We start from the raw sequence: 12,806 nt of genomic DNA, 5'->3' as shown, positions 1-12,806 counted from the left end.
TAAAGTTAAAACAGGTTGTGAGATGCTGTTGTTACTGAGATGATGTAGATATACAATCTTTACAATGTTCTCAAATCCTTGGAGATTTACAGTATTTATTAATGATTAATAGTTTACCTTGTATTTGCTCATTGCTTGAAATTAGTCCAAAATGATAATGGTTTCTGGTGTGTTCAGAAATGTTGGTTGAAAAAAATAGTTTTTTCTATATTGTATTTTCTACATGAGAAAGCCAGTGACCTTTTTTACCTTAGCATTTAAACGATACATTGTTTAAGAAAAAAAAAAAAAACTTCCAGTATTAGATTTGTGTGCTTATGTGGCTCTTGCTGATTTGCTGGAATTTGCAGTAGATCCACAGGATGAGGCTGATAGGAAAGAGGGGCGCCTGGCTGTAATAGCAGACCACCTCGGTTTCAGCTGGTCAGGTAAGCAGCTTTTTTATTTACTAGCTTACAGAAATTTTGTTATTACGTTAATTCAGTTACAGTGACTTGTGAGTAGAACATTTGGAGATCACTGTTCAATACTATTTTTTTTCAAATGTCAGTATGCAGTACAATACTTAATAATAAGGTATAAGAGTGACCCAGCAATATTGGAAAAAAAAATAGTTGCGTTTGTTTGCAATAATTGCCATGCCTACTTTTTATTGTTGTAAACCTTATTTTAACATTTATTGCCTTGCAGTCACAAGGCCACTTTGTTTCATAAGTTTACTTCGTTGATTTGAATTAAATGCGTGATTTATTACCAGTGTGTTTATGTTCATTCAGAATTGGCTCGAGAGCTTGAATTCAGTGAAGTTCAGATCAATCAGATAAGAAATGAAAATCCAAATTCTCTACAAGACCAAAGCCATGCCCTCATAAGGCTATGGAAAGAACGGGAGGGCAATAATGCTACAGGTGAGGCTACGGATCATGTGTTTTCTTTTAGTTTGTATCTAAAATTGCATTGCTCTATTTACCAGATATTAAATCTGAGACCAGTTAATAATAAAAAAATATTTTACGTTTTCCGCTAAGCCACCACTAATGTGCAGCACCTTTCTAAATCCACTTTTATGTAATTAATTTATCAGCAGCTGCTTAACAGACAGAATTTATTTTAATTCAATAAACATTTTACAATTATATTTTTAAAAAATGCTAAACAAAACGACAACAACAAAAATAATAATTAAAATTTTGAGCAAGTACATAGAGAATGGTGTTTTTTTTTTTTTTTTTTTTTTTTTTTTTTCTCAACCCTTGTTGACCTCTGTGGAGTCATCAAAACATCAAGCGAGTCTGCAATCAAAAAGGAAACGCAACAGAGCCTGTGTCAAACAAGACCCAAACCACAGTTGCAGATATGATACATACCTGCTCAGATGATTTTTATTTTTATTTTTTTTGCTGATATAAACTTTGTCTGAATATCTTATTGCTGTCTTGGCACAGCATGACAAATCTGCTCTGATATGGTAATCACCAGTAACCATGGGGTAACCATCATATTCACCCACACTGTACAGAAGTGTCAAAAAATCAAATTATGTAAAAGAAATACTCTGCAAGTAGCACACAACTGTATGTTTTAATTTTGTGGGTATTCTGTAGTCCAGCTTTAATGATTTCTTTCTTCTTTTGGCACTTAACCCACCATTGTTGGAAATTAATTGACTTAATGAGAAAATGTGTGCTCTGACTATTTTTTAATTGATCAGGCATTTAATATTTGGTCGAAAAATTGGGTGAAAAATTACCAGCAGACATGTAACATGAAATAGCCATATCTCACCACCGGAGCATCATAGAGACATGGGGTTATTTTGACTTAGGGCAGTGTAGTGATGCCTGGTGTTAGTGCATAGTAAAAGGAAACAAATTATGATATTGTGGCATTGTTCCAAAGATGGGGGATCACTGACATCATCTGGTCATACATTGCATTCTAGTAGACAAAAATATACATAACAATCTCTCCACTTATCAGCAGAGAACACTTTGATGAAGACACTTACAAAAATAAATCGTATGGACATTGTTCATCTCATCGAAACAAAAATCATCCAGTCCAGTCAAGATCAGTCATCACACACCTATGCAGAAATTGAGCAAACAATATCACTGGATCATAGTGAAGGTATGGATGATAATAACTTGAAATATTACTAGGTTAGTGGGTTTTTTTTAAAATGTAGATAGTCACACTATGTTGGCCTTGCAGGTTTTTCAGCCCTACAGGAGGACATGGACAGCCCCAGGCCAGGTCGGCGAGCAGAAGTCACACAAAAAGGACTTGGGCCACTGGTGGCATCTGCTGAGGATCTCTCCTGCAATGTATCTGCCCTTGATTCCCAGAAAGAGAGGTTGCTGACAGGCAAAGAGAAGGGTTCAGAGTAAGTTAATTCTATTCCTGACCCATACCATTAAAACTCTATTAATATTAAAGTATACTGTAATAAGTAATTTAAATTTGATTCTCTATTTGTCAGGGTGGTTGGAGCCTCAGCACATAGTTCATTTGATATGGTTGGACTGAGGCAACAATTCCCAGGCACTATCAAAAAAGTAAGTCCCTTCTTTACCCTGTACAAAGCTGTTCCCTGGAGACTGCAGTCTCAAGTTTATGACTCAGTTTACAAAGATGGTACTATTTCCAACAAATCATCAAACAATACACATGAAACTGTGAATGATCCTCTCCAAGAGTTAGGAGCAACTGGGGGTCAATTTATCCCAGTCTCCACCCAACAGGATGATGAAAAGAATGTTCCACCCATTAATTCAATGGAAGAGTACAAGCTGAGACAGAGACAAACAACTCTGTCAGATTTTGGGCACACCCTGTTGGAATCTGAAAATGCAGAGCCAGATTTTAATGAGTTGTCTGTGGAACTCAAGCAAGATTCTGAAGACTATGTTACCTCACCTGTCTCCAGTACAGTACATTTCTTTACATCTCAATCAAATGAAAAGACAGAAATTGCATCTACTTCACCAAGTAAATATGAGGGTGCACTTCCAAAGAAACCAAGTGAGAGTGAGGAGTATATACAGCGTCACGTTGAGGAAGTTTCTGACAGATTCTATAGAACACTTTTTGGTGAAAGTTATGTCTCATCTGAGCTGTGTAAAAAGAGTGTAATTGTAGAGACTTATGAAAATGAAATTTCTTCTGTGGATGGAGGGAATTGTAACATAATTCCTGTCTGTGTACAAGAATCTTCGGATGTTTCCAAAGAGACTGATGTTAATTGGTTTGGAATCTCAGAATTGTCCACCAAAGGAGCACAAAGCTTAACTCAAATAATTTCTAGTCCTCTTCAACAATCTAGCATGTCTGCTGTACTTGTAAGTGGAACAGACATTACAGAGAAGATTACCCCTACTACACTCAATCAAATGTCACTTGATTCAGTTACTGAGCAGCCACATATATTACCACTTCTGATAACTGATTCAGGTTCTTCAGAAGCAAGGGTTGAAATAGCTGTACCAGTTACTCTAACCAGACCAACGGATGCGGAATGCACTAAAACTGAATGTACAACCTCATTATCAGCTAATGCTGTGGAGTGTAGACCTCTTACACCTGTATCTTTAACATCCCAGGATGAGCTAAGATCATTGTCACCAGATATAGAGTTTGAATATTTTGATAACTTTGGAATGACTTCATCTGAATATAGATCATCACCAGAATCAATGGACTCTTTGCCATTAGACTCACCGGTACCATTTGAATATAGACCGTCTTCTCCAGACTCTTGCATATTAATGGCTGAATTAAGGGTATCTTCACCTGAATCTGTAACTTCAGAAAATGACTGCACTTTTCTCTCTGTTGACTCTCCATTGCCTGATTTTAGGCCAGGTACACCTTTGCCAACTTTTGAAAATGAGACACCTGAATTTACAATCTATATTGAAGAATACAAAACATTACATGCACCTGGTGAACAAACAGACCCTCTAACAGGATATGCTGAAGATTCACTAGGAGCATATTGTTTGGAGTTGACAGATGACACAGAAAGACCTATTTCACCTGGTTCTGTGCTTTTCTGCCGATCATTATCACCTGAATCAAATAGATCTTGGTCTCCTATGTCCATCAATTCTGACATTTTAGATAGCGAACACCCCACTGAAAAAAGTTTTGAAAGCTATACTCCGTCTCCTTACGCATTTTTGACCGAATTAAGACTATCATCTCCAGAATCAACAGCATCTGTAAATGAATATAGGGTACTTCCCCCTGATTCCCCAATTCCTTGTTTTGCAATAGAACTGCAAAGTGACTCTTCAGCACTCATGACAGGATACAGATCACCATCACTAAATTCTGAAATTTCAGATGTAGACTCTGATCTGATATCATTACAGTGTCTAGCTGGAAGTCGACCATCATCCCCTGAATCAACTGTGTCTATCAATAGCCAGAGATGCCTTTCCCCTGATTCTCCTCTTCCCAGTTTTACTCAAACAGTGTTGGAAATTTTCATACCTACTAAACTGTATAAATCTCATTCATTTGAGTCAGACCTCTCAGATAATGAAAACGAACCAATATCAGAAGTACTGCCTGAAACCAGAATATCATCTCCTGAATCATTTACATCGATAAATGAATACAGACCCCTTTCACCTGATTCACCTTTGCCTGTATATAGAACCACATTTCACTTTAATGTCATCCAATTTGGGAGCCAGAGAGACTCGTCTCCTGAATTAGAAACATCTGATACTGAATATTCACTCTGTGAGCCCTTGATCTGTGAACCAAGACCACAATCCCCAGAATCAGTCATTTTAGATCCTGAATATGCTCCTTTGTCCACAGCTATAGTAGAAAGTGTTACTTCTGAAGGTGAGCCAATAGAAATGTTAGCTACTGAACCCGCTAAATCACTATACAATGAGGAACAACACTTGAGTGAATTGTTAAAATCAAAGGATACTTTTATGTCTAAAAGTATGCTCAGCAATCGCATTGCCAAAATATTTGATCCACACTACAAAGGCGTCTCAATGCTTGTTTCTGGAGATGTTTCAACAACTTTACAAAGTCCACAAGAAATATACTCCCCCCGTACAGAATCCCACATTCACTATTCTTTTGAACAAAACATACCTGTCGCAATAGCAACACACACAGTTATCATGCCACTTACAGGCTCTCGACCATCCTCTCCAGAATCAGTCACACTGGATGTTGAAGATGAATTGTGTCCGCCCGACCTTTTTCCAGACCAAAGATCTGATTCTCCTCAGTCTATAATATCAGAGATTGAGATTAGACCACTGTCCCCTGACTCACCTGTACCTCAATTCATGACATTATTCCCTCAGAGTACTTTGCCAGTAACAGGACCTAGATCATGTTCTCCTCAGTCGCTGTGCTCAGAGGACACGGAATGTGAACCTTACCTTGAAGATTTGCTAACTATAGAATATCGACCAGATTCCCCTGATTCAGTTTTATCAGATACTGACAAAAGACCACTTTCTCCAGACTCCTTGCCTGAATGGAGACCCATGTCACCGGACTCTGCCATGCTTTTGAAAGAGATTAGAGGGGATTCTCCACAGTCTAATGGGTCAATAAATGAATGCAGACCCCTATCTCCAGACTCACCTATACCACAGTATTTTCCAGCAGTCTTTCAATCTGTTTCTGTAACAGATTATAGGTCCTCATCCCCTGAATCTGCATTATCAGATAAGGATTTTGAATTAAGCATTTTCACCCTAGATTCTTCTCTAGAATCAACAGAATCTATAAGTGATGAAAGGCCTGACTTTAGATCTTTGTCACCTGATTCACCAATAATTCAGTATTGTACCTTTCAGTCTGAACCAACAATGGTAACAAGTCATATATCACCATCACCTGAATCAGTACTATCAGACACAGATGTACAGAATGATTTATTTGATGACATGAGGATTGATCTTAGAAGGTCCTCATCAGAGTCAATCACATCACTTAATAAAAACAGACCTCTGTCCCCTGATTCACCTATTCCTGAGTTCACAATAGCCTCACACACTGTAATCATGTCACTCACAGGGTCTCGACCATCTTCTCCAGAATCTATCACTTTGGATGTTGAAAATGAGTTGTGTCAATCTGACCTTAATCCAGAGCAAAGATCTGACTCTCCTCAGTCTACAGTATCAGAGATCGAGATTAGACCACTCTCCCCTGACTCGCCTGTACCTCAATTCATGACATTATTGCCTCAGAGTTTGCCGATAACAGGACTTAGATCATGTTCACCTCAGTCGCTGTGCTCAGAGGACACGGAATGTGAACCTTGCCTTGAAGATTTGCTAAATATAGAATATCGACCAGATTCCCCTGATTCAGTTTTATCAGATACTGACAAAAGACCACTTTCTCCAGACTCCTTGCCTGAATGGAGACCCATGTCACCGGACTCTGCCATGCTTTTGAAAGAGATTAGAGGGGATTCTCCACAGTCTAATGGGTCAATAAATGAATGCAGACCCCTATCTTCAGACTCACCTACACCACAGTATTTTCCAGCAGTCTTTGAATCTGTTTCTGTAACAGATTATAGGTCCTCATCCCCTGAATCTGCATTATCAGATAAGGATTTCGAATTAAGCATTTTCACCCTAGATTCTTCTCTAGAATCAACAGAATCTATAAGTGATGAAAGGCCTGACTTTAGATCTTTGTCACCTGATTCACCAATAATTCAGTATTGTACCTTTCAGTTTGAACCAACAATGGTAACAAGTCATATATCACCATCACCTGAATCAGTACTATCAGACACAGATGTACAGGACGATTTATTTGATGACATGATGATTGATCTTAGAAGGTCCTCATCAGAGTCAATCACATCACTTAATAAAAACAGACCTCTGTCCCCTGATTCACCTATTCCTGAGTTCACAATAGCCTTACACACTGTAATCATGTCACTCACAGGGTCTCGACCATCTTCTCCAGAATCTATCACTTTGGATGTTGAAAATGAGTTGTGTCAATCTGACCTTAATCCAGAGCAAAGATCTGACTCTCCTCAGTCTACAGTATCAGAGATCGAGATTAGACCACTCTCCCCTGACTCACCTGTACCTCAATTCATGACCTTATTGCCTCAGAGTACTTTGCCGATAACAGGAATTAGATCATGTTCACCTCAGTCGCTGTGCTCAGAGGACACAGAATGTGAACCTTACCTTGAAGATTTCCTAAATATAGAATATCGACCAGATTCCCCTGATTCAGTTTTATCAGATACTGACAAAAGACCACTTTCTCCAGACTCCTTGCCTGAATGGAGACCCATGTCACCGGATTCTGCCATGCTTTTGAAAGAGATTAGAGGGGATTCTCCACAGTCTAATGGGTCAATAAATGAATGCAGACCCCTATCTTCAGACTCACCTACACCACAGTATTTTCCAGCAGTCTTTGAATCTGTTTCTGTAACAGATTATAGGTCCTCATCCCCTGAATCTGCATTATCAGATGAGGATTTCGAATTAAACATTTTCACTCTAGATTCTTCTCCAGAATCAACAGAATCTATAAATGATGAAAGACCTGACTTTAGATGTTTATCCCCTGATTCTCCAGTATCTCAATATTATACATTTCATTTTGTACCAACAATTCTAACAGGTTACACATCACTATCGCCTGAATCAGTACTATCAGAAATAGATATGCAGACTGATATATTTGATGGCTTGGTCACTGATCTTAGAAGATCCTCTTGGGAGTCAATTGCATCGATTGATGAAAACAGAGCACTGTCCCCTGATTCACCTTTTCCTGACTTCACACCATCTACACAATCATTTATCATGCCAGATATAGGCTCCTGTCCAACTTCCCCAGAATTGGACTGTGTGGATGATGAAAATACACTTTGTCAAACAGACCTTAATTCAGAACAAAGACCTGACTCTCCCCAGTCTGTAATATCAGAAACTGGGGATATTCCACTGTCCTCTGACTCACCTGTACCTCAGTTCAGTGTGTTTTTCTCTCAGATTACATTGCCAGTACTAGGACGTGGATCTTGTTCACCTCAGTCATTGTGCTCAGGGACTACAGAATATGAACCTTCTTTTGAAAACATGTTTATTAGAGGCTCTTCTCCACAGTCAATTGAATCCATGAATGAATGTAGATCTCCCGACTCACCTGTACCACATTACTCAGAATTATTCATTGAACCAAGGCCGATAAAAGGACATGGGTCGTCCTCGCCTGAGTCTATGACATCAGATGTTGGTTATGAGTTAGAGGTCAGTGCTTCAAAATGTCAGTATGGATTTCCTTCAGTGGATTCAGTATCAGAGAATGAATCCACTTCAGGTGAGATTAAATCTCATTTGGCTTATTTTAGGGCATCCTCACCAGACTCTGACACCTTAGTTAATGACTTTAAATTGCTCTCACCTGACTCACCTGTGCCACAGTATTTCCCAGCAGTTTTTGAATCAGTTCCATATAATAGGTCTTTATCAGATTATATATCCCCATCCCCTGAGTCTGAATTGTCAGAGGAGGAACTAAATGTTTTAACCACAGACGCTTCTCCAGAATCTATAATTGAAGGCAGATCTCTCTCCCCTGATTCACCTATACCCATGCCAGATTCTCCAATACCTCAGTATTACTCTTCACACTTTGAACCAACAATGGTAACAGGATACAGGTCAACATCTACTCAGACAATATTATCAGAAATAGAAATGCAGGCAGATGTATTTGATGACTCGCTGATGGATCTCAGAACGTCCTCACCAGAATCAACGACACTGGCAACTGAAAACGGACCACTGTCCCCTGATTCACCTGTTCCTGATTTCACACCATCCACATACACATTTTTCATACCAGAATCAGATTCACTATCAACTTCCTCAGTCTCTTTGGGTGATGAAAATGAATTATATCCATCAGACCTTAGTATAGGGCAAAGACCTGACTCTCCTGAATCAGTAATATCAGAAATTGAGCCTAGACCAGTTTCCCCTGACTCAGTAAGTGATTACAGACCAGTGCCACCTCATACAGCAATGCCTGTGGTAGATGCATCTCCAGAATTCTTTACATCATTGGAAGAGTGTAGAACATTACCTCCAGATTTTCTTCAACAGTTTTCTTACATACATAAAATGTCAGAAATAAATGTATGCCGATCGGAGTCCTCTGAGTCCCCTTCATCAGAGACAGACATTGAACTTTGGGTAATTGCATCTCAGGCAACTGAACAAAGACCATCCTCACCTGAATCAATCATGTCCTTGAATGAAAATAGACCATTATCACCAGACTCACCTATTTATGACTTCAAGTCATCAGTGTTTGTAAATGTCACCCCAAAAGCCATATACAGATCATCCTCGCTAGAATCAGTTTCATCTGATGTAGAATTTGACATGGCAAGCTTTGCATCTGAGGAAGTTACATGGACTGAAAACAGACCTTTATCTCCTGCATCACGTGAAATATCTCCTGTGGATCCATGTCATTTAGAAGTAGAACACAATCATACTGATGAGCAAAGCCCGCAATCACTTGGCCAAGAGCTAGCCAGCAATGTGAGATATCTGCCATTACACAAGACTTTCACAATGGTGCCTGAATATAAACTTGTGTACAAAGCTGTTCCCTTAGCATTAATTTCCAATTTGTATGATCCTCAATATAGAGGTGAAACTTTCTGTCCAAAGCCAGGTGTGTTTGAGTATGCTGGATGTAAAAAAGAGACTTTTAAGACTATTTCTAAAATAAAGGCAAATAATGAATGGACTGAGCAACACAATTATGACATTTCCAACAATGATATATCTTACAGTGAAACATCCTCACCTTTTGATACCAGTTCTCTGGAATCACATGTACAACCAGAGCAAGCATTTTCCACTGATTCTTTGTTTTATTATACAAGCCTAAATGCATGTCTAATGGACTCTTCAGATAGGAGAGCCTCTTCACCAGAATCATATACATCTATAAATGAGTACAGGCAACTCTCTCCCGAATCACCAATTCCCAATCACAGAACTTTATTATCATGGGCTGAGTCTTTGGTCGAAAGTCGACCCTCATCCCCTGAAACGATTTTCTCAGTGAATGAATTTCGAAGTCTTTCACCTGATTCACCTATACCTGAATACTTAACACCATCACCAGTTCCAAATGAACATACATCTAAATCTAGCGAGGTACTCATGCAACAAAAATCCATTTTGAGTCCACTGTCCCCTTCAGTGTGTAATGATGAAAGTTCTGATATAGGCTCAGTGTGTCCTGAATCATACTCATCATGGTACCCACTGCCACAATGGATCATGTCTGAAAACAGACCATTATCATCTGTGTCAGATTTTTCAGACACTGATTCTAGATCTTTATCACCTCAAATGTTCTGTTTTGAAACAGAATTGCGAAACCCATCACCCGAAGCTGCAACATCAGACATAGAACTAACTGAAACTATTATTCCAGAATCTTCAGTTTTTGAGACATATTATCAACCTGAATCACCTGAATCAGTGATAATTGAATCTGAAGATGAGTTTTATGAGAATTTGAATGATTTGTCATTTTCTGACATTGATGAGAGTACGAACGATTTACCTGTATTAAAAAATGATTCTGCTTCGCTGAATCTAGTGACATTTGAACCTTGCATGGAACAAATCGAGTTTCCATGTGAAATAGAGGAGCTTCAGTCTGTTTCTGAAATTAGGATCGAGTGTTCATTCGATGACGGACTAAAACCAAACGCATCTCGCGACATAGCATCCGAGCAAAAACAAAAGGACACAGAAAGTGTAACAAAGACAATTACTTACTGTGAAGAACAGGACATAACCACAGCAACAAGTGCATCTGCAAATGAAGAAACTAGCAAAGGCCTCAAAATCCATGAAACAGATGAAAAGAGACACATGGAAAGTCCACAGCAACAAAAAGAAGATCTAGGACATGATTTAAGAAAACTAGCCCCTCAAGATGACAAAGAAAGGGTAAGAAGTTGAGCATGGAGCTGTGAATCTTGTGTGTTCACAACAATGTATGAACCAAGAGGAATGTAGTGTCAGATCTGCCACAGATTTTCACAGTTCTGGATCTACTAACAAATCAAGACTAAATGGACAACGTTTGGGGAGTGTGCAGTGGTCAATTTTGAGAATGTTTACTAATTCACCATAATGGATTTGATGTCATTTTAAGACCTCATTTATTTGTAATGAGACTTATTCTCAACTGCATGCTTGAATATAAGGGATATTCATATTATGCATCAGAAGTTAAAGCATGTAATCATTTCAGTTTTTCCATGCAACAAAATCTGTTGGATTTGTTTTATGTAACTCATACAAATAGGGAGAAACATTTTGTTTCCTTTCATTTTGCACAGGACAATGCCTCAGAGGACATTCATTTAGTGCCTCATGTGAAAGATTTAAGTTTAGAGCCTCAACTAAAGTTAACAGCATCCTTGTTGACCAGTGAAGCATTAAGAGAGCCATATCTAGCCACATGTGTGTCCAATATACCTGAGCACAACAGATCTCAACCCACCTTTGATTTGAAGGCCCACAAATCCACTCCTTCTTCATCACCTGAAGAACCTAAAGCATCAAATGTATTGCAAGAAGTAAATTCTTTTCAGTTTTATCTCAAAGACTCGCACAGAAGAGTTGAACTAAATCAAATTGATTCTTCTGCATTTAGATTGGGTCTTGAATCACGTGATTATAAAAATTTGCCCTCAAGATCTGTGAAGACACCATCAACAGGCACTCAGGTGTCACTTGCTGATCTTAGTCCCATTTCACCTATGTTTAACACATCCTCTTCTAATCAAGGGAATTCTCCAGAGTCCCATGCTACAGGAACTGTTCAGTTTTCCCCAGATTTTAAATGTGTTGTTTCTAAATTTGAACAGAAATCGCCATCATTAGGTGGTGATAAGCCTAAATTAAGTTTAGCCTTTCCTGGAACTTATCCACTCGTAGCTGCTATGACACCTTGTACTCTGGAAGAGGCTAAGGACCTCAAAGCCTCCGAGATGCCTACAGAATTGACAGGTGACCAGATGCAGTTAGATGCCACTGCAGTTTTAGACATTGAATCTCCACTTTACAGTCTTAATCTTAAAGCCAGGCCAAGGCCTGTTCATGCAGATAGCATTGAGTCAGAGGCTGAGTTTTTTGATTGCAGACAAACATTTTCTGATACATCTGACCCAGATGTCGGGTCATCAGAAGTTTTAGATGTTCCTCAAACAATTTACCATGTTGAGGAACTTCCATCTTTATCAAGCAGCCCTGAATATCTGACAGGCATATCTAAAATTAGAGAGGACGCACAGTTGGAAAAAGATGAGCGGCCCTTATCTTGGGCCAGTGAGGACCTACCTATAATTCTTGAGCCAGAGGATGAATACACTGGTGAGGTTGGCGAGGAGAAGACTTTCCCTTATGATTATACAGGTGATCATTCAATTGCTGAAGAGCTAACTCCAATAGAGGAAGCACAATATGATGACGATGATGACTCGCTAGGGAGGGTAAGCCATCTAGCATGAGCAAAAAATTGAAATTCGCTCTCATTTTCTGAGTGCTGTAACTCCCTGGCCTGTGCTAATAAACTTACTTAAGCCCTAATGCAATATTTCAAAGCATTTCAATACCAGCAAACTAATATTTAGTGTTTTGATTAAAAATAATAAACATAGTTTATATGTGTGCACCCCACTGCTTTCACTTAACTGAAGAAACTTAGTGTTAGATATAATATGA

At 38.8% G+C, this 12,806-nt stretch overlaps 1 protein-coding gene across 47 annotated transcripts in view; it reads left to right on the top strand.

Annotated features, from left to right (window-relative positions):
• Positions 1 to 12,806, top strand: part of ank2b (ankyrin 2b, neuronal) — a 155,770-nt gene that overhangs the window by 135,560 nt on the left and 7,404 nt on the right. For 34 of the 47 annotated variants that reach the window (XM_051115055.1, XM_051115052.1, XM_051115058.1 and 31 more), the window contains 5 exons: positions 351 to 428; positions 777 to 908; positions 1,981 to 2,130; positions 2,215 to 2,386; positions 2,483 to 2,558. In XM_051115055.1, the coding sequence (XP_050971012.1) occupies positions 351 to 428; positions 777 to 908; positions 1,981 to 2,130; positions 2,215 to 2,386; positions 2,483 to 2,558 (608 nt within the window). The other 13 variants (XM_051115088.1, XM_051115045.1, XM_051115089.1 and 10 more) reach the window with 9 other exon arrangements.

This window comes from Labeo rohita, chromosome 7 (genome assembly GCF_022985175.1).
Source record: "Labeo rohita strain BAU-BD-2019 chromosome 7, IGBB_LRoh.1.0, whole genome shotgun sequence".
NCBI lineage: Eukaryota > Metazoa > Chordata > Actinopteri > Cypriniformes > Cyprinidae > Labeo > Labeo rohita.
The sequence above is the reverse complement of the archived record's forward strand: the minus strand, read 5'-3'. Positions and strand labels throughout refer to the sequence as shown.